Source organism: Eschrichtius robustus, chromosome X (assembly GCF_028021215.1).
Source record: "Eschrichtius robustus isolate mEscRob2 chromosome X, mEscRob2.pri, whole genome shotgun sequence".
In the NCBI taxonomy this organism is placed as follows: Eukaryota; Metazoa; Chordata; class Mammalia; order Artiodactyla; family Eschrichtiidae; genus Eschrichtius; species Eschrichtius robustus.
This window is the reverse complement of record NC_090845.1, coordinates 135,482,591-135,505,086: the sequence shown is the minus strand read 5'-3', so window position 1 is coordinate 135,505,086 and position 22,496 is coordinate 135,482,591. Positions and strand designations below refer to the sequence as shown.

At 53.8% G+C, this 22,496-nt stretch overlaps 1 protein-coding gene across 1 annotated transcript; it reads left to right on the top strand.

Moving 5' to 3' along the window:
* The first annotated feature begins 11,226 nt into the window (after positions 1-11,226).
* Positions 11,227-15,533, top strand: LOC137756800 (sodium- and chloride-dependent creatine transporter 1-like). The gene is made up of 9 exons (XM_068533330.1): positions 11,227-11,428; positions 11,520-11,623; positions 11,712-11,836; positions 12,560-12,672; positions 12,815-12,952; positions 13,032-13,134; positions 13,225-13,325; positions 13,416-13,586; positions 13,993-15,533. Exons 3-9 carry the CDS (start codon positions 11,791-11,793, stop codon positions 14,131-14,133), a joined length of 813 nt encoding a protein of 270 aa, XP_068389431.1. The 5' UTR covers positions 11,227-11,428; positions 11,520-11,623; positions 11,712-11,790; the 3' UTR covers positions 14,134-15,533.
* The last annotated feature ends 6,963 nt before the right edge of the window (positions 15,534-22,496 follow it).

Here is a 22,496-nt window from a genome sequence, read left to right as displayed (position 1 = left end):
TCTGCCAGCGACCACTGCTGCAACGGGAGGAGACTGGACCAGGGCCAGAGCCCGAGGAGGGGCAGGGACTTCAGTCCGGGCCACGTGATCCCCACCCCTTGGCGGGAGAGTCCTCTCCACCCTGCACCTCCAGGCCCGGCAGCCTTCCCTCCCGAGTGGAGGCGGAGAGGCCCCGGCAGCGGCTGCCCCTTCCCTGGGGTCGGGGGCATCCCTGGCTCGCCTTCCCTCCCTCCCAGTTTCTCTCGGTTCTGGCTCTGAGTCAGTTTTTGACCGTCTGGGTAGACCTGGTCTCCGCCTGTCTCTCTCACCTGCCTGTCTGCCCTGGGGGACCCAGCGGGGAGCCTGGACACATCCCTCCCTCAGGGGCTCCCTGTCACGTTGGGGAGACGTATGTAAGAACAGTTGCGCCGTTGAACAGGGCTCACCGGATGAAGGTTGGAGTGGATGGCGAGGGGCCAAGCCACAGAACCCAGCAAGGTCCACCCTCTGGCTACTGGACTCCGTAGTAATAGCTGGCACTTCCTATGTGCCACACGCTGTTTCGAGGGCTTTCCGTGTATTAGTCCATCATGTAGGTTTTCAGACAATATTGCCAACGTCAGTCTCCTGTCTCCCATGATGCAACTCTCCTCCAAACAGACAAAACACGCCCACTCTCTCCCCAACACTAGCCATTCAAAGTCTTACCCTTCTCCAGGGGGTGTCCCTTCCATCTCTAATTCGAGCAGATACATGCACCCCAATGTTCACAGCAGCACTATTTACAAGAGCCAAGACATGGAAGCCACCCAAACGTCCATCAACTGTTAATGGATAAAGAAGATGTGGTATATATGTATATATACAATGGAATATCACTCAGCCATAAAAAAGGATGAAATAATACCATTTGCAGCAACATGGATGGACCTAGATATTGTCATACTAAGTGAAGTAAGTCAGACACAGAAAGACACATATCATATGCTATCACTTATACGTGGAATCGTAAAAAAATGGTACAAATGAACTCATATACAAAACAGAAATAAGAGTCACAGATGTAGAAAACAAACTTACGGTTACCAGGGGGGTAAGCGGGGGCGGGGGGCGGGGAGGGATAAACTGGGAGATTGGGATTGGCAGATACACACTACCATATATAAAATAGATAACTAGTAAGGACCTACTGTATAGCACAGGCAACTCTACTCAATACTCTGTAATGACCTATTTGGGAAAAGAATCTAAAATGAGTAGATATATGTATATGTATAACTGATTCACTTTGCTGTACACCTGAAACTAACGCAACATTGTAAATCAACTGTACTCCAGTAACAATTGTTTGAAAAAACCATCATCGGACGTATCATTTGCAAATATTTTCTTCCATTCAGTAGGTGGCCTTTTTGTTTTGTTGATGGTTTTCTTTGCTGTGGAAAATCTCTTAAGTTTGAGTAGGTCTCATTTGTTTATTTTTGCTTTTATTTCCATTTCCTGAGGTGTCTCAGGGCACCTGTCCTGTTCAGGACGCCTTGTGTTACCGAGTGCTTGGTTGTTTTTGAACTGTCTACTGCCCATTGTCCTTAAGAAGGACTATTCTACTCTCTGTTTCTATAGGTTCCACCTTTTTACATTCCACATATAAGTGAGATTATACGGTACAGTACTTGCCCCTCTCTGTCTGACTTATTTCTGTTAGCATAATGCCCTGAAGATTCATCCATGTTGGAGCAAATGGCACGATTTCCTTCCATTTTATGGCTGAATAATATTCCATTGTGTGTGTGTGTGTGTGTGTGTGTGTGTATGTGTGTGTGTATGTGTGTGTGTGTGTGTGTGTGTGTGTGTGTGTGTATCACATCTTCTAATTGATTCAGTCTTCTTACTGTTACCGGTCTTTTCATATTTTCTATTTCTTCATGATTCAGTCTTGGTAAGTTGTATGTTTCTAGGAATTTATTCATTTCCTCTAGGTTATCCAATTTGTTGGCATATAGTCGTTTCCAGCAGTCTCTGATGACCCTATGGATTTCTGTGGTATCAGTTGTAGTGTCTCCTCTTTCACTTATAATTTGATTTGAGTCTTATCTCTTTCCTTATTGTTAGGCCAGCCAAAAGTTTTTCAGTTTGGTTTCCCATATTTTATGTAGGCTTTCTTCAAGCTTTTTCATTCTTTGTTTCTTTGTTCTCTTCTGACTGGATAACCTCAAGTGACCTGGCTTCTACTTCACAGACTCTTTCTTCTGCTTGATAAAGTTTGCTGTTGACATTCTGTACTGCATTTTTCATTTCATTCATTGTATTCGTCAGCTCCAGGATTTCTGTTTGGTTCTTTTTTTATGATTTCTATCTCTCTGTTAAACTTCTCATTTTGTTCATGTATTTTTCTCCTGATTTTGTTGAATTGTCTTTCTGTGTTTCCTGGCAACTCACTGAGCTTCCTGAAAACAACTGTTTTGAATTCTTTATTGGGCAAATTGCAGGTCTCCATTCTTTGGCGTCAGTTATTGGAAGATTATTGTGTTCCTCTGGTGGTGTCATGTTTCCTTGGTTTTTCATGCCTTGCACCGATGTCTTCACATTTGAAGAAGTAGTCACCTCCTTCAGTCTTTACTGACTGGCTTCAGGAGAGAAATACATTTCATCAACCCTGTTAGGGATTCTGAGGTTTTCTCAAACCTTTTCTGTAGATACTCCTGATCCACACCTCTTTTGTTTCCTCTTGGGGGGAATTACTAAGATTGATGACTTCTCACAAAAGCCACACTGGGTGCTGACACTCTTTTGTGTGTTTTCCCTAGGGCAATGCTAAATGCTCAATCTTGCATGCTTTCCCTCAATCCCACAGAGCCTGGCCAGCCTTCTGTGCATGCTCCCTAGCTGTCTACAAAGGCTCACACTTGCTGCCCTCAGGTGCATGCCCAGGGAGCTAAACATGGGGTGGGATGTGTGTGGGTGAGGTCAGCAGAGCATTGGGGGTGCCCGTGGGTCACTTGGGGGTGTCCACAAGTGAGGCATCCCTAGAGGCTCACGGGCTGGCTTCCTGATTGAGCCTCTGATGTGTTGAGTAGGTTCCACATCCCTATTATGCCTTCCAAGAACCCTGGGTACCGTTGCTCCCTGCTCCCCAGTCATGCGGCACACTCCGTATTCTGGACGGGATGAGAAAGAAGTGGGGCTCTTTGGCAGTGTCACACACAGCTGGAGAAGCCAGGTCCTCACTCACACGTTCCCACTTTTCCCTGTGGGAGAAATCACTGGCTGACGTGGTTTCTCATGGCACCGAGCTGTGCTGCCTTGGGAGAGGAGAGACACAGGCAAAGTGAAAGGTTCCTCTTACCCTCGTCAGTGCATCCAATCTTGGATTTCTTTTGCTCCAACAGCATGCTGAAACTTCTCTGCTGGACTCCAGGACTTCTGCAAAGGTGTTCTTGCCTGTGGATGCATGTCAAAATGTATGTTCTTAAGGCGGGGAGACAGTAGAAAACTCCTATTTCACCATTTTCATGACATCACTCCCTTCGTTTCTGATCTTACAGGAAAAACATTCTGTTTCTCACTCTTAAGTATGATGCTAGGGCTTCCCTGGTGGCGCAGTGGTTAAGAATCCGCCTGCCAATGCAGGGGACACGGGTTCGAGCCCTGGTCCGGGAAGATCCCACATGCCGCGGAGCAACGAAGCCCGCACGCCGCAACTACCGAGCCCGTGTGCTACAACTACTGAAGCCCACGCACCTAGAGCCCATGCTCTGCAACGAAAGAAGCCACCGCAATGAGAAGCCCACACACCGCAACAAAGAGTAGCCCCCGCTCGCCGCAACTAGAGGAAGCCCACGTGCAGCAACGAAGACCCAACGCAGCCAAAAATAAATAAATTAAATAAATAAATTTATTTAAAAAAATATGATGCTAGCTATAGTGTTGGGAAGGCAGTCTCATGCATGCAGCCTTTTGACCCCCACTCAGCTGCATAATAATGGGCCTTTGTCCTGGAACACTTTCTTAGCAGATGAGATGGGGAAGATGATGTAGGGCACACTTGGGTGGACAGAAGTAAAAGGAGATCATTTTCTAGGAGTCTGCCTGAATGCTTTTACCAAAACAAATTTAATGAGGCAGGATGCAGAGGGAACAAGTTGCCTAAAACTGTCCAACGTAGTTGGAGAGTTCTCTGAACCTTGAGGCTGCTCTTAGCACAGCAGAGTCTACAGATGGAACTGGGTGCTAAAAGTGTCCCCAGTTCAAACAGTGGAACACCCTGTGAGGAACTGTGCATTTTGGAGGGTCTCTGGGGCTAATCTCAACTTCACAGTGTCATCAGCTTTTTCACTCTCAGGTCTTTATCTGACAGAGCGGCAGGCACGTTTGCCAAAGAGTATATGCACCCTGGGAGGTGCAGCTTGGAGTAGGAGGGTTCAGGATAGGGACACTAACATCACAGCTTACCTTAACCCATTTCTGGCTCCCAGTGAGGAGGAACTCCTGGCAATGGTGTTGGCACCACGTTGAGCAGGTCCTATGTAGACCCCTTAGGATCTGAATTTCTGAATTTGGGAGGTGGTAACACCATTGAATAATACGTCCTTTCCATGTCACTTTACTGAATAATATAATACCATTTCTGTAAGCAATGGCATGGACGTAATGTTGCTATTTAGTGGGGACTAGGAAGACATAAGAGTCCTGCAAATTGGTTTCCTTATCTGTAAAAGGAAGAGGTTGGAGAAAGGGACCAGGGTCCCTTCTTGCTTAAGAAGCTCTGATTCTAACATCCCATCCCGTGTATGAAGATAATCACCAATTTGAAATCGCAGCATTTATTTTAAAACATATATTTTTCAAAATGTATGTTTGTTTTTTTTTCGGGTTCCTGTAGCTTATGCTATTTCACTCAGCACTATTATCGTTATGGCTGAATACTGGAATAGAGGAGATCACTTCTGGACATGTTGATTTGATGTGTCTATTTCACATCTAAGTAAAGATGTCTAGTTGAAAGTTGGATATGGGAGTCTGGAGTTCCGGAAAGTGGTCTGCACTGGAGATAGATCTTTGGAAGATAGCAGCATAGATAGCTTCTATTTAAAGCCATCAGCTTGGATGAACTCACCAAGGGAGGCAAGGTGTGGGTGTAGCAGGTGTATGATAGCCCAAGGACTGAGCCCCCAGCCTCCAGCCCTTGTGCCCAGGTCTTGTGATCGCCCCTGCCCTCCTTGCTATTTACTCCTCCAAACACCTACTTATTTCATTTAACTCCACCCAAACGTATCCATATGTAAGCATGTGTTCCCACTGTCATGTTGCCAACTTCACTTGCTTTCTGCCCTGGCCTCCCTCAGCTTACTCTCAAGGAGGAGCTGAAAAGAGCTGTTTTAAAAAGGCAGATCACATTGCAGCTCAGTTCAACACTCTTCAGTGGTTTCACCGCACCCAAACTCCTTAAAATCTGGAACTCCTTGCTGTCCCACTTGTATCTCCATCATGATGCATTTACCTACATCTAACCCCCCACACCTGTTAAGAACTGCAGGTGAGGAGAAAGTGGGATGCAATTTCAACTAGGGTGGCCAGCAAAGCCTCGCTGAGCGGGTGACATTTCAGTAATCCAGGTGAACTCTGGATGAAGAGTTCTGGAAAAGAAAAGGCCAGTGCAAAGGCCCTGAGGCAGGAATGAATGGGCCTCGTTTTTCATAAAGGGCAAAGAGCCCTGTGTGGCTGGATTCAAATAGGCAAGGGGAAAGGGGAAGGGGAAGGGGAAGGGGAAGGGAGGAAGCCAGAGAGGATACAGGCTGGATCACGTAGGACTTTTCAGGCCACTGTAAGGCTTTGTTTTCAACTCTGACAGGGAGCCCCTTGGAGGGTTTGGAACTGAGTAGAACAAAAACAACCAAAAATATCCACATTGGCTTAAGCCAAAGGGAGAATTTCTGGGTCTGTGTAACTGAAATGTACAGAGGTAGTTCCTGTCTTCAGGCATGGCTGGATCCAGGACTCGGTTCTCTGAGATCTGTCTTCTTGCTCTAGCTTCCCCTCTGTCCATTGCCAGCCTGCCTCCCCTGCAGCCCCAAAAGTGTCACTGGTTGGATGGGATCACCACGGCCGGAGGAAAGCAGTGCTCCGATTGGCTAGGCCTGAGCCACATGCCCACCCCTGGAATCAGAGGTGAAGTCAACTCTATCAGAAACATAATGGCCGAGAGAAAAAGAAAGGGGAGATTTTCTAGGGTGACATGAGGATACCAGTACCAAGAGAAGGGAAACGGATGCTGGGTGACAAAACCCATAGATGTCCTCTACAGTGGTGCAGACTTTTCATCAAATTCAAAATCCATTTCTAATGGTTATTTTTTTAAAAAGCAAGACTAGGAAAGATTCTTCTCGTAACAGAGCACGTGCCCTGCTACTGGCCCTCCCATCAGCTTCCATCCCCTGACTCTGGGGTTCCACATCCACTTCAGCGGGCTGTCCTCTTCCTAATCCTCCCACACAGACCTTTGCTGAATTAAAGTTTGTAAGTAAGTGGTTTTAAAGGGAAAAAATGGAGCAGACTATTATTTTCCAAAGGAAAAACATTTCAAAACTAAGAATTCCTTATGACAATATTTAAACAACATGGAAGTCTAAAATCTAAATAGTGAAAGGTTTCTTCCCTAATGCCCAGTGATGGATGACATTGACAGCAGGGGTGGCTCCTTCCAGGTGGTGACTCTGCCTTTCCCCACATGTTCATATGGTCAGAGTGTTTTGAAAAACAGGAATATGCCACCCCCAGAATTCTGCAATTTGCTTTCATCTCTTTCCATATTAGTTCCCAGCTACCTACTTTGCTCTGACTGCCGTATGTTACTCCACCAGGACGGGCTTACCGTGATTTACTGAACGTTTCCCCCGTCGATGTACATTCTACCAATTTTTCACAAGGACAAACAACGCTGTAATTAACACTGCGGTCAATTCTGCCTTGTGCACGTACACAAGAGTTTTTCTGTGATAGATTCCCAAAGGTGGGTCAAAGGATATGCATATCTTAATATTTAATAGGAAATGCCAATCAAATGTCCAGATAGATTTTACCACCACTCTGATAGTGTGTAAGAGTCCTTGTTTCTAACTATAGCCTTCTCGAACACTGAAGATTTCAGTCAATTAAATTAATCCTACACTGAGCTCTGCTCTGGTCCCACAAAGCGAATCTTAAAAAAGTAAGACTCAAGAGGTTCAAACTGTTTCCAAGGAACTTAATAGGATCCCAGAACAAAGCTCAAGAATAAGTTTAGGAATAGAAAAACATCCAGCACCCAAGGGAAATCTTATAATGCCTAGCATCCAATCTAAATTTACCGGGCATGCAAAGAAGCAGGACAATCCAAACCATTACGACAGAAATCAGTTAAAATGCATCGATTGGAAAGGAAGAAGTAAATGTGCCTTTGTTTACAGACAGAATGATTGTATATGGAGAAAGGCCCATGGGATTTATAAAAAGAGCTATTACTATCAACTAGTGAGTTTAGCAAGGTTGCAGAATACAAGCTGTTTTAGAGGGAGCTAATCACCTCACCCCAAACACTTAACCAACTGCCCAGCACTTTTCTTTGCAGATCTGAAACAAGGTCGGTAAGCCACAAACTCCTACTTAGTATTCTGGCGTTACATGTTAATATAAAAATGTAACTATAAAACTAAGAAAATATTCCAGAATTAACACTGGATGGCAGGACACCATTTTCTTTTTGTTCCACTTCTTACATTGTCTTCAATTACGTGTACTACTTGATTAGCTGAATCCCAGACCTCCCCTCCAACCTGAGGACAAATGCAAGAATATTAGGAGGTGCAGAAGCTAAAACTAAACTCAGACACAGAACAGCAGCTCAGGTGTATTTTCTGCAGTTAACATTTAATCACCAAACGAAATACGTGGACCCTGAGCGCCCAAGGGCCAGTACAGGCAAAAGACGAAGCCGCAACAACAAAGTGGTGACCACTGAAGAAAGCAATGCCCTAGGGAAGGACGCCAAGGACAGGACACATAAGTTAGCGTTAGCCCCCTTTGGCCTGCTGAGGCATAACCAAAAAGGGGGGCACAATGTCCTGGATGATCTGAACCACCCGGGAAACCAGGTTCAGACAGGAGGTGATGGAAGTTCGCAGTTGGCCAAGGTCTTCAGCAGTCAATCGGCTAAAAGGGAGGAAAAAATAAAATTCAAGTGCGTGGGGAAGAGCACGTCCCTCCCTGTCCCCCCACACCGACAATCCCAGAGCAGCACACTTCTTCTTTAGGCTTAACCCTCCATTACAGCTCCACCGGGGCTGAGCCTGGCTCTGGCCACCTGCCACCACCCCCCCGCCAGCACCCTCTAGAACCGACATGACCAGGACGCTGCCATCCACGTCGAGCTCCTTCTGAATGGGCGGTGGGACTCGAAAGTATACATTCAGGAACCCGCGGGCGATCTCCGCGTCCAAGGGCGTTGGGAAAAGCACAGTAAGGGTGCTGGTGGAGATATGGTTAAGGCACCATCCACACTACTGATTTCGCCTGTGCGTCAGGCTTCCTCCTCACTGAGACCCGCCTTCACCCCCCACCCCCCGGCTTCCCCCCCAGACCACCCCTTAGGCCGTCCACAACCTCCCACCCTATACACTGAGGCCACCCTGGACATCACCACCCCTACCCTCCGGTTTCCCTCAGGCTGGTTTTCCCCACCACCATCCCGTCAGCCCAGACCACCCTTGGCCCATACCCTCCAGCCGCCCAGAGTTCCCTCCTTCTACACTTCAGGCCCCACCGCCTGCAGCCCCTCCCCCCAAACCACCTCCAGCCCAGCCCCTGGCCGCCCGGCCCACTGGGGCTCCTGCAAAAGGATACCACTGTAGCGCCTGCTGACCTGGACCTCCGGCCCCGGGTGCTGCGTCTCTACGTGGCCCTGCTGCGTGGGCTGCCCGCTGGATCTGCACAAGGCCACCGGCTGCGCCACCTGCCTCTCCTGCGCCGCCAGGGTTGCTAGGGTCGCCAGGGTCGCCAGGATTGACCGGGTCACCGGGGTCACCCTGGCCACCACATGCCGCTCCCACTGCAACGGCCGCGGCACCTGCGCCTTCGTCTGCTGCCCTCATGGCTCCTCCACCATCTGCCTCAGACTCCATCTAGAACCGCTTCCACCCTCCCTACGAGTTGGGGAAGAACAAAACGCTCCCTCACAAAACCCAACCCCCTAACGCCCCCTGCAACTCGGGATTCCCAGAGCGCCTGCGCACACAGACCCCTGGTAATGCCTCCTGACTCGTGATTGGTTCCCACCGACAGAGCCTGCAGGCTCTCCAGCCAATGGGCGCCCCCTTATGCAGCTCCACACCTCAGAGCGCTGTGTAACCCCAATGAGCCTGCGCAAACAGACACCCACAGGGTCTGGTCCCGGTAACCGGCCTACCTCGGGCCCGGACACCCCGTAAGCGGCTTAGCCATGAGGCCTCCAGGTGACGCTCCTCCCCTTAGTGTGGCTGGAGCTCCCCAGTGCGCATGTCCAAACAGACCCGCGCCCCACCTCCTAAGGCCTTTGGGCACGTAACTGTTTCCCAGCCAAGCCTGCAAACCCCAGGCGAGCCCCGTGCCCTTCGAAGTCTGTGTCAGTGCCAGCCGGGCCAACTTCACATGTGACCAGCCTGCTGAGCGCAGGTCCCTGTCATCGAGTTCTGGAAGGAAGTCGGGCACCTCTGGGCCAGGCCCGGCCAGCCCTCTGGTCTCCCACACGTAGCTCAAGTCTGCATGTGTGTGCGTGTGCACGCGTGTGTGTGCGTGTGCCCGCGTGCGTGTGCGTGTGCGTGCATGTGCACGCGTGCGTGTGTCGGGGCCCGGCCCTGGGGGGATGAGGCCAGGGATGCGGAGCGGGCGGTGCCTGCCCGCCTGGGGAGGGAAGCGGGGGACTGCTGCTGGGCCCGCTGGGGACGGCGTGGGGCCGGGCCGCCAGCGGCTCCAAGGCTCCGGGGACACAGACTGCAGCGACTCCAGGCTGCAGGCTTGGCCCGGGCCGGCCAGGTGCATGGGGGAGACCGGCTGGACTCAAGGGCTGCGGCGGCGGGGGCGGCGGGGGGCGCTACCCCAGGGCCACCCCCAGTCTCCTGGCCCTTTGCTGGCACAGCCCTCATGGGCTTTCCCTCCCCCAGGAACAAAATCTTGCGGCCCTCCGGGGGGCTGGAGGTTCCGGGGGCCCTCAGCTGGGAGGTGACCCTGTGTCTGCTGGGTGCTGGTCTACTTCTGTGTCGGGAAGGGGGTCAAGTCGACAGGAAAGGTACAGCCGGGGTGACGGCAGGGCTGGGGGCAGCACTGCCTGGGGGGGTGTGGGTGTCTGCCAGCGACCACTGCTGCAACGGGAGGAGACTGGACCAGGGCCAGAGCCCGAGGAGGGGCAGGGACTTCAGTCCGGGCCACGTGATCCCCACCCCTTGGCGGGAGAGTCCTCTCCACCCTGCACCTCCAGGCCCGGCAGCCTTCCCTCCCGAGTGGAGGCGGAGAGGCCCCGGCAGCGGCTGCCCCTTCCCTGGGGTCGGGGGCACCCCTGGCTCGCCTTCCCTCCCTTCCAGTTTCTCTCGGTTCTGGCTCTGAGTCAGTTTTTGACCGTCTGGGTAGACCTGGTCTCCGCCTGTCTCTCTCACCTGCCTGTCTGCCCTGGGGGACCCAGCGGGGAGCCTGGACACATCCCTCCCTCAGGGGCTCCCTGTCAGGTTGCGGGGACAACTGTGCGAACAGACACACAATAAGACAGCGTGCCGACGTTTGCGGGACACGGCCGGCCGGGGCTCTGGAGGGCGGGACCATTCCAGCAGGGTCCGCAGAGCAGCCGCTTGGCCCAGCTTGGGTGGGAGGCAGAGGCCTTTGCTGTCATCTTGATCTTGCCTCTGTCTCTGGCTGGCTGAGTTCTAATCCCCGGCACCAAGGACCCCCACCTCTCTGCAGACGAGGACCTGGAGTCGGGAGGCGTGGGACCTACCCGCGGGCTGCGGCCTCACTCCCTGCCAGGGGAGGGCCCTGCCTCTCCCTCCCTCTGCAGCTGACCTGTGCTTGCCGTGGGGCTGCTGGTGCCCCAGCCAAGCACCCAGCTTCCTTTGGGAGGAGTCGTGGCTCTGATGAGTAGAAGTGGGTGCCGCTGGGTGGCCTCCCTCCTCACCACTGAGCACACCGGCCAGCGCGGGGGGCGGGGGGGGGGGGGGGCGGGGACCGTGGCCTTCCTGGCAGCCCTGCGCAGTCTGAGGGCGCCTGAGGGGGCGGTGGGTGCCGCAGGACCCCTCTGAGCACCCCCGCCCCCCAGGTCGTGTATTTCACCGCTACATTCCCCTACGTGGTCCTTGTCGTGCTGCTGGTGCGTGGGGTGCTGCTGCCTGGAGCCTTGGACGGCATCATCTACTATCTCAAGCCTGACTGGTCGAAGCTGGCGTCCCCTCAGGTGAGGCAGAGGTCGGGCGGGGGGACACGGTGCGGGAGCAGGCCAGCCTAGCAGGGCTCCTCACACCTGCTCTCCCCTCGCTCACCTCCAGGTATGGATAGATGCCGGGACCCAGATTTTCTTTTCTTACGCCATTGGCCTGGGGGCCCTCACGGCCCTGGGCAGCTACAATCGCTTCAACAACAACTGCTACAAGTAGGCACTACAGCCCTGCCACCCCTGCCCTGCCTGCCCGTGGGCAGCAGGCAGTCTCACCAGCCCACACGGTCCCCTCTGCCCCCAGGGATGCCATCATCCTCGCACTCATCAACAGCGGGACCAGCTTCTTTGCTGGCTTCGTGGTCTTCTCCATCCTGGGCTTCATGGCCACAGAGCAGGGCGTGCACATCTCCAAGGTGGCGGAATCAGGTAAAGACCCCCAGGCCCCAGCCCGGCCTCCGGAGCAGCGGCAGCTGCTGTCGTAACGTGCCGCGTACACGAACGCACACAGAGCGACGTTCTGAGACATGAGAGCAATCCAAACTCCATTTGTCACATCACCCTGGGCCAGGAGGCCTGGCTGAGCAGCTGCGAGGCACAGCTGCTCAGCCATCTCAGGCCAGGCCACGTGGAGCCCCGAGCCCCCGTCCGTCTGTAGCCAGGGGCCTCGGGGTATGTCCTCACGCTTGCCTGAGTGTTGTAGAGGGAAAGGTCGGCCTTTTCTGGGTCAGTGGTGATCTGTGGCCAGAGTAGCTGCTGGAACCCAGGTCCAGAAGGCTGAGCCAGACACGCCACTCTTATGGGTAGAGGTCTACCAAGGGCTCACGGGAACCTTCCAGCCCCTGGTATGGCATGCGCGCGCGTGCGCGCGCACACACACACACACACACACACCACACACACGAGGGCTTGAGTGGCCCGGCAGTATGGCATGCGCGCACGCACGCGCGCGCACACACACACACACACACACACACACACACACACACGAGGGCTCGAGTGGCCCGGCAGTGTCCCGACACGAGTGGAAAGGCCCTTGGCCACAGGGTGCCCTGGCATCGTCCATTACGCTGGTACTGTGGTGCAGGGTGGAGGGGGACAGGATGTGGGTGGGGGGCTCCAGGTGTCCACACCCCGCCCCTTCCCCCTCAGGGCCTGGCCTGGCTTTCATCGCCTATCCCCGGGCCGTCACGCTGATGCCTGTGGCCCCGCTCTGGGCTGCCCTGTTCTTCTTCATGCTGCTGCTGCTCGGCCTCGACAGCCAGGTTTGCAAAAGGGGGGGCAGAACAGAGGGGGCTGGGAGGTGGGGGGGGGCGGAGGGCTGGTGCGCAGAGGGCACCCTGGGCGACGGGAGATGGCAGGTGGGGGGGGGGGGGGAGGGGCACGGCCTGAGTTGCCCGGCCACAGTTTGTAGGTGTGGAAGGCTTCATCACCGGCCTGCTGGACCTCCTCCCGGCCTCCTACTACTTCCGTTTCCAAAGAGAGATCTCCGTGGCCCTCTGCTGCGCCCTCTGCTTTGTCATTGACCTCTCCATGGTGACCGATGTGAGTGGGGGCAGGGTGAGGGAGGCCCCTGGCCTCAGGCTGCCGGCTGCCACCTTCCCTGACCTGGCTCCATCCCCAGGGCGGGATGTATGTCTTCCAGCTGTTTGACTACTACTCAGCCAGCGGCACCACCCTGCTCTGGCAGGCCTTCTGGGAGTGCGTGGTGATCGCCTGGGTGTACGGTAGGTCTGGGCCGACAGGCAAGCCGGGGGTGCGGCGCGCTCGGGGGGGTGCGTCTCTAGCTCCGGCCCTCCGGCCTCACGTTACCCCAGGAGCCGACCGCTTCATGGACGACGTGGCCTGCATGATCGGGTACCGACCTTGCCCCTGGATGAAATGGTGCTGGTCTTTCTTCACCCCGCTGGTGTGCATGGTAAGGGCCGGGAGAGGCTGGGCAGGGCGAGGGACTCCAAGGGCCTGCAGCGGTGGCTGCCGGCTGAGCCGCGAGGCTTCTCGCCCGCAGGGCATCTTCATCTTCAACACGGTGTACTACAAGCCGCTGGTCTACAACAACACCTACGTGTACCCGTGGTGGGGCGAGGCCGTGGGCTGGGGCTTCGCACTCTCCTCCATGCTGTGTGTGCCCCTCCACCTCCTGGGCTGCCTCCTCAAGGCCAAGGGGACCGTGGCTGAGGTCAGTTCCCCGCGCCCCGTCTCCCGCACACCATCCCTCCCTCCCGTTGGGTGTGGACATGACCTCCAGAGCGCCCTGCCCCTTCTCCCACCCACCCGCCGCCGGGACAGACCCGTTGTGCCCGGAGCCTCTGGGCCAGCTCGGAGGGGGGTGTACGGGAGGAGAGTTGGCCCTCCAGGGCCTCGCTCGGGTGGTGGCGGCGGAGGAGAGGCCTGTCCCTAGCCTCCGTTCTAGCAGCCACCCAGCCCTCCACTGAACCCTATTTCCCTAGCGTAGGGAGCGGGGCCTGGTCAGGAGGGGCGCGGCCCCGGGCCGCAAGTTGGTGGCAGGCGGCGGGAAGTGGAGAGAGGCCAGGGACAAGCAGGTGCCCCTCCCCAGGGACTCAACGTGTCCCTCTCTCCCGCAGCGCTGGCAGCACCTGACGCAGCCCGTATGGGGTCTCCACCACTTGGAGTACAGAGCTCAGGACTCGGATGTCAGGGGCCTGACCACCCTGACCCCAGTGTCTGAGAGCAGCAAGGTGGTGGTGGTGGAGAGCGTCATGTGACAGGTGCCCCGGCTCACATCACCAGCTCACCCTCTCGTAGCCATAGCAGCCCCTGCTCTAGCCCCCCACCCCCCCCAGGGGGCTTGCCTTTCCCTGCCACCTACGGGGTCTGCCGGGGGGGGGGGGCGGGGGGGGGAGGGGAGGAAGCACCAGAGTGCTTACAACTAAAATAACTTTTTCCATTTTTAATAAAAATGCCAAAAATATCACAACCCACCAAAAATAGATGCCTCCCCCACCCCCCTTAACCAAGCTGGTGCACACGCTGCTTCCCAGGCCCTGCCGCCCGCCCTCCAGTGCCCGCTACAGTCACGTCTCACCTGACCCCACCAGGCCCTGCCTGCCTCTCTCCAGGCTCTGCCCAGCACACCCTTGGGTGGCCCCTCACCCCAGGGGCAGCAGTGGCAGCTCGGGAAACGGGGGGACTGGAGAGCGGAGGGGCAGCAGAACCAAGGCGAATGAGTATTTCAGCTGGGCTAGACCCCTCTCCCCATCCCTACTCTAGAAGCTTAGAGAGCCAGCCAGCAAGGGAACCTTCAGTTCCTGAGCCAATTGCCACCAATATCAGTTGTGTGAGCTTGAGTGCATGTGTGCGTGAGTTCATAGGGTATAGACGTAGATCTCTATTTCTCAGCCAAGGTGAATACCAGGTGTAAATCGTGCCTGTGGGCAAATGAGGCTTGTATTTTGCACATTTTATAAAAACTTGAGGAGATTTCTGCTTGTATATTTCTAAGAGAAACACACCCCAACGTCCCTCTCCTTGCCGCGCCCCATCCCTTTCAGCCCCTCTTACACCTCTGCCCCAGCCAAGGAGTGTGAATTTATAGATCTCATTTTCATAGGCAAAACAGAAGCTTCAAGCTGTCGAGTGTGTGAGTCTGTCGTGTGGGTATGCACGTGTAGTCCCTGGCCCCAGACTGGGGTGGAAAAGTGCATGGCGGGGACCTCAGTGGGTGTCCGCACACTCCCCGCTCTGCCCACAGGTCGGCAGGGTGAGCCGACGCAGGGCTCTGCGGGGGGATCCGGACCTGGGGCCGCTCACCCGGCATGCTCAGGCTGGCCCACACCCTGCGCCCTGGGCCGGGCGCCCCCGCGGCAGGGATCTGAGGTGGGCCTCCGTCCCCCGCCCCAGGGATCCTGCGCGCGGCTCCCACCTGCGAGCTTAAGGCTGACGCGCTTTCCACGTCTCAAGTCCTCCGCGTAGCAGCTTCACTTAACCCACGTCTGTGTCACGTCCGATCCCGAGACAGCCGAGGGGGCCCTAGAAAGGCTTCCCTCACACCCTGACGTGGGCTGGAGGGGTGGGGGGCGGGTGAGGGCGGCGGTCCAGCGGGGACACCCTTACTGTGCTCAAAAGCCGCTGCAAACATAGCAATAAAAACATGTCATTTTCCAAAGCTGGCTCCTGCTCCCCCTCTGTTTGTCAGGTGCCGGGGTTGCGGGTGGAGGCCTCCCCACCTCGAGCAGCTTCCTTGGGCAAGTATTCGCCCTGAGGGTCTCTGCACCCGGCACTGTTCTGGGAACTTGGAACGGAGCAGGGAAGGAAGCCGGCAGGAAGCCTTTTCCCCACGGAGCTGACATACTTGGGGGAGCAAGGATAACGGTGTGCTAAAGAGGAGCACGCCGAGCAGGGAAGGTGGGTGAAGGGATTCGAGAGAAAACAAAGGCAAGAGCCGTTAGCAGGTCAGAGTCACCCATTTCAGGAAGGACTGGATGTGGAGGATGAAGCGTGTTGCCCGGGAGGACCTCCAGGCTTGGCGTGACTGAGTCACACTGAGATGCCATCAAAGGGAAAATCCAGGCCCGACAGGGTGACAAACGAAGACCCCTGCTTTGACCTGCTAACGAGCTCCTTCCTGCGCCTTTGTAGTTCCATAGACACTGTCCCACCTCAGGTCACGCAGAGCCTCTGAGCCCTGCGCTCCCTCTCGCCCTCTGACTTCACTCTGCCGGGTGCACAGGGTAGGCCTGGAGGTACAGGGGAGGTCGCAGCCCTGGACACGGTTCTGTGCTGATGCAGCCAGGAGTCTCTGGATAAATGCCTCACTCTCTTCTCCTTTGGAGGGACGGTTCTGAGGTGCAAGTGAGTGACCGATGACTGACTGAAATGAGCTAGGAGCGGGTAAATGAGCACGGACGTATTCAGCCATTGTTACACGTTTCAGTGAAGCCTTGGGGTGGGGGTGGGGGTGTTTGTGAAGCAACACATCCACATTTATGCTACATATTTCTATATTATATGAATTATTTGTGACGAGAAGGTATTTATGTGTTATACACACAATAAAATCAAAATGAAGATACTAGAAGAACATTTAGGTGAACTTTGATTCTTGCATGGGAAAAGCATTAGCCAAGCTTACTAACAATGGTATAATAGTAACCAGTCACATTTACTGGGTGATTTCGATGTTCCAGTCACTGTGCTCAGCAGTAAACAGAAATGAGCTCATTGCATCCTGAAATATACCAATATTTTCATCGTGCTTATCTTTAGTAGTGAGATGATTGATTTTTCTTTTCCAAAGTTGCCTATATTTTCTCTATTTTTGACAGCGTGGGTTACATTTGAAAGCCAAAAAAAATTCAGAAACTTATTGAGATGTTGTTTAGAAAAACTTTTAATTAGTTCCCCAGTGAACTACTTTGCCAAAGTTTTACTTATGCTGTTTAATTCATTGGAGGCCGAGCTTCCCTTCGAAAGTGCTGCTAATTGGCACCTTTTCTTGATGCAATTAGGAAGACCGCAATGATATCCCTGAGGTCCCTGAGCCTTGGGGCCCCAGCTAACCACCATGGGGCCGGTGCGGCACAGCCCTGCCTGCCTTTGTGACTTTGAGCTGCTTCCAAAAAGCAACCCTTTCTCAGTTCCACACATAATGCTCACTCTACCTGGAAAGTTATTCCTCCAGAGGACAACTGAGAGTTTGCTTTAGCAGCGTTTCATCAGTATCACACGAGGAAATGTTTTGCTCTTCTACCCCTTCCAAGTACGCGTGTGTATATGCACGTGTGTCCGTAGACACAAAAACCACACGCAGGCACGCGGCCACAGAGTCAGCAGGTGCTCAGCACGTCACAGCCCCTCCTCCCCGGGGCGCCAGTCCTGGCCCAAGCACTTCTGGCTGCGTTACCGGTCAAGGCCTATGCATTTCTGAATCAGAGAAGACTTGTTTGGAATAGAGGAAATATATTTAAAACATATTAAGCATAATCTGTAATGACTAAAGCTAAGAGGTGACAGGGCCCAGGCGTATAAACTCAAGGAAGTCGATGGTTAAATCAACAAGGATCTCTTTGCCAGATACTCAGCGTCTTTCTTGAATTCCTGAGCTTCAAGTCAGTACAGCCACCTAAACCCAGATGTCTTGTAGGACCTGCACCAACCGGCCCCCACGCCCTCACTCTGCTTCCGCCACTTGCCAGTGCTTCCCTCTTCCTCCTTTACTGTCCTGATGACAGGCCTCTCCATAGCCTCCTGCCCTCTATTCTGTCCTCCATCTGATCGATCCCCCTAAATATCCCAAGCCACTCTCGCTAGGCCACCTTAGACCAGGGTGGCATCATCTCTTACCTGACAGATTGCTGTGCCCCTGCTCCCTGGGAACCCCTCCTCCCTGGGCAGGTCAGTGGGTTATCGTCATGTCACCCAGGATCACCCTCCAACCGCACAGACCCACGTCCTGTCCCACAGCACCCAGGAGAGGGTCTCCCTCCTCCCTGGGGCCCCCTGTGCCACCAGACTCCCACCCCACTGCCTGGGAGTGATGGAACCCCCTGTCTCTGCACCCCTGCCCACCCAGGGCCTCGTGTGTGTGCACGTTTGTGTGTGCACACGTGTGTGGGTGCGCACGTGCACAGGAACACGTGGGTTGGTGCTGTGCACACACAGCAAGGCCGTGGTGGACGGGAACCCGAGGCTGTTCTCCTGTCAGCAACGTTCCCTCGCCTTAAGTGCGAACTCGACCGAGGCGGTCGTTAAAAAGGGGTCGGGGACTAAGAGGCATCTGAGCTGTGCCTTAAAGGAAGAGCAAAGTTTAGATAAATGGCGAGGGTGGGAGACCAGTCAGTACCTTGACTTTTCTAACGTCTTTATTATGGACATTTCACATGTACACACAAGGAGAGAGGATAGTATTTTTAAAACTCCACCTACCTTTCACCCAGCTTCAACACTTGTCAACATTTCACTAGTTTATTTTGAAAATAAGGAAGGATTTAGGGGTGAGAGTAGTGAAAATAATATTTCTTGAAGAGATCAAAGAAGAGGCACCCCTCTAAGCTTGTCCAAATAAAGGGGTGCCCGTGCACCCCTTTCATAAGTGTATCACATGGCCCTGAAGCACAGGGCCCACGTAGGGTTGCAACGGGATGTCGTTGGCAACAAGCAGCTATTGGTTTTTTGGTCGCTGTCTCTCTGACTTTCACGTCAGTTCTCTCTCCACATACACTGAAGCTAGTGATCACCCCACCTTCACTTTGATAAACCTGGAGTCGCCATCTGGGTTCCCTGCAAGGACTTCATAATGGCACCCCCTCCTGCCCCTCCAGGCTCCAACCTTTCCTAGGTCTGAGGGCACAGGCCAAAGAGCAAGTAGGGGTGGACACGAGGAAAAATTACCCACATGGTTCCTGTCCTCCAAGATCTGCCACTCCCATTGAGGGGCGCCCCTCTGGTGGCTCTGAGGGCCCCTTTGTGGCAGGAGATGGGGTCATCATCTAGGAATGATGAGGGAGGTGGTAGGAGCCATGAATTGAGGAGAGTAGGCAAGGTTGGGGTTTGGTGAGGAAGGTTTTGGGGGTTTAAACTATGAGGAAGTGTATTGTTGACTGAATATGAAGGCTAGAGGGAGGTGATCATGGTGGTGGTTGAGTTTTCCAATGAAGGGTCATCAAGGACCCAGACCCTTTCCTTCCTGACCCTTTTAAACAGCATGTGGGTGTTCCTAGGCTTGGTGGTGGGTGAACCACTCCTTCCTATGAAAGAATAGCTCGTAACCATTGTATATTTTTAAAATAATTTGTTTTATTTTAGCCTTTTAAATAAGGTGCTTAACTCCCCAGCCCAATTTGTGAGCTCTTTTGTGTCTTATGCTTTGTTGTATCCCTAGTGCTATGTGCAGTGCCTGGTACCCGCAAGGTGCTCATTCATTCGTTCAAGAATTATTTGCTGCTAAGTGCTATGATGCAGGGATCCATGGCACTTCGCACAGCCTGTGGGGTGGAAGTGGGGTCAGCAAACACTTTCTTGAGATCATAATGCTGGACCTGAGTCCCTGAATCACAGAGGCTCAGCAGGATATTGAAGGCTTTCATTCCATTAGCAACCAGAGTCTGAAGCTGTTCCTATGCCAGAGCTCACGGGGGATCAGCGTCCAGTGAGTGCTTCTTGAACACCTGTTACGTACCTGGTGCCGGGGTGACAGGTTAATCACAGCTCTTGCCTTCAAGGAGCCTCTAGGCCAGTCAGGGAGAGAGCAAACCACTTCAGCCCTAGGTAATGAGTGAGCACACGGGCACTCCCCAAGGCCGCCAGGAGTGAGCGGTCCTTTAACCCATCGCAGGATGAGGAGGAGCCAGCTGGCCCAGAGGCTGGAAGCGGGGTAGGTCGGGAAGTGCGTCAGTGCGGAGGGTGCGCAGGAGGAGGGTGGAGCGGGTTACGGTTCCTGGGCTGGCTCTGCCTTTCCACCCTCGCCTTTACCTCATTTGGGCTTGGGAGCTAGCTCCTTGTGCTTCTAGCTCTTTGGCCGGAGAAGTGTCTGACGGTGCTCCAGATGCCGGGTGTCATCGTTCGTGAAGGGGCAGTGAAACATTCACTGACACCCCAGAGCTGCTCCATCTCAGAAAGCGTTAGGGTTTGTTCCACCTGTGACGGCAGGAAAGGGGGCGGTGAGGCCCAGGCGCCCGCAGAACCACAGCACAGCCTTCAGGAGGAGGCTTGGAGTTGCGAGGGCTGCACTGAGATGACCGACTGGGCTCTTGCACGTGGACCCCCTCTTCCCCCTCCCCTTGCATTGGACCGCCAGCCTCGTCTGGTCGTGGCTCTCCAGGATTCTCTTGAGAGCCCCCTTGCCTTCCTTGTTCCTCAGACTATAGATCATAGGGTAGAGCATGGGAGCGACATTGGTGTAGATTAAGGACACAATTTTGTCCTGTTCTGGGGCGTAGCACGACTTGGGGTGAATGTAGATGAATACTGCGCAGCCGTAGTGCAGGAGGGAGACCAGCAGGTGCCCAGCACAGATGGAGAAGACCTTGCTCCTGCCCGCAGCCAAGTGGATTCTGAGGATGGCAGTGATAATGGACCCGTAGGAGAGCAGGATCAGTAGGAATGGAAACAACAGGATGAGCAGGCAGACAGGGAAGGCTGCGGCCTCACTGGCCCGCGTGTGTCCAGGAGCAGCACAGCGGGGATGCCACAAAAGAAATGACTGATCGGGCTTCCCTGGTGGCACAGTGGTTGAGAATCTGCCTGCCAATACAGGGGACACGGGTTCGAGACCTGGTCCGGGAAGATCCCACATGCCGCGGAGCAACTGGGCCCGTGAGCCACCACTACTGAGCCTGCGCGTCTGGAGCCTGTGCTCCGCAACAAGAGAGGCCGCGACGGTGAGAGGCCCGCGCACCGCGATGAAGAGTGGCCCCTGCTCGCCGCAACTGGAGAAAGCCCTCGCACAGAAACGAAGACCCAACACAGCCATAAATTAATTAATTAATTAATTAATTAATTAATTAATTCAAAAAAAAAAAAAAAAAGAAATGATTGATCTCATGAGACTGACCAAAGGGTAAGAAGGATATCAGCGTGGTGAGGGTGAGGGAGAGCGCAAATCCTGGGCCAGAAAAGGCAATTCTAGCAATTCTTTCTAGCAATTCTCTAAGTCATGGGAGACCCTGGAGCCCTTTCCACAGATGCCCACTGTCCTCATTCTATGAGCTTTTTTTTCTTTAAAGTTTCCACTAATATATACTCCTTGACTGGTTTCATATATTAGAGTTCCAGTGAGGTTTCATTTTTTAAAAATTATTATTTATTTATTTTTGGCTGTGTTGGGTCTTCGTTTCTGTACGAGGGCTTTCTCTAGGTGCAGCAAGTGGAGGCCACTCTTCATCGCGGTGCGCGGGCCTCGCACTATCGCGGCCTCTCTTGTTGCGGAGCACAGGCTCCAGACACGCAGGCTCAGTAATTGTGGCTCACGGGCCTAGTTGCTCCGCGGCATTTGGGATCTTCCCAGACCAGGGCTCGAACCCGTGTCCCCTGCACTGACAGGCAGATTCTCAACCACTGCGCCACCAGGGAAGCCCTCTATGAGCTTTTTGAATTCTGCCTTCTGTTCAGTGAAAGTGACGGAGTGCTCGCTCTGATGGTGACGTCACTTTAGTTCACCTGTTGAGTTATTACAGAAACGAACCGAGATGAGTGAAGTTGTCTTTAACAGACCCTAACGAAAGTCCTCCTTCTGACTACGTTTTGAAGAGCTGCCTCAGGGTAGGGGTTGGGGGCTGAGTGTGGTGTTACTTAGGTTTAAAGAGAGACTGGGCCTGCGGGGTCATTGACGCCGTGGAGAATGCCCGTGGGATGGAAGGTCCGGCGAGTTGATCTTAAAGACACTTTGACTTTGTGCATTGGCTATGTTGTCCCTCCCTTGCCACTGCCCCTTCCCACCAAACTCCCAGGATTCCTGCAGCCTCCCCTGTTTCAGCTCCACTGAGTCGGCTTACGTGTCACCCTGCTCTAAGACACCTCTTCTGAGCCCTGGGCTGAGTCAGTCGGGTTCTCTCTCTGGCTCCCCCAAAAGCCTGTGGGCTCCATGATGGCAAGGATGATTTCTTATTTAGGCTCTCAAACAGTGGCTGGCACATATTAGTATTTTTTTTTTAAATGATCTTTTTTTTTTTTTAATTTTATTTACTTATTTATTTTTATTTTTGGCTGTGTTGGGTCTTCGTTTCTGTGCGAGGGCTTTCTCTAGTTACGGCAAGCGGGGGCCACTCTTCATCGCGGTGCGCGGGCCTCTCACTATCGCGGCCTCTCTTGTTGCGGAGCACAGGCTCCAGACGCGCAGGCTCAGTAGGTGTGGCTCACGGGCCTAGCCGCTCCGCGGCATGTGCGATCTTCCCAGACCAGGGCTCGAACCCGTGTCCCCCTGCATTGGCAGGCAGATTCTCAACCACTGCGCCACCAGGGAAGCCCCACATATTAGTATTATTGATGAAGATTTGTTGACTAAAAGTCTGTTGCTCGTTTCTGCATCCTCTGCAGTTAGGACAGAGTCAGACATTGAGTAGGTACCCAACACATATGCTTGAGTTAATGGTTAAGTGAAAGCAGGGAACCTTTGACGTATTGGGGATGCTGA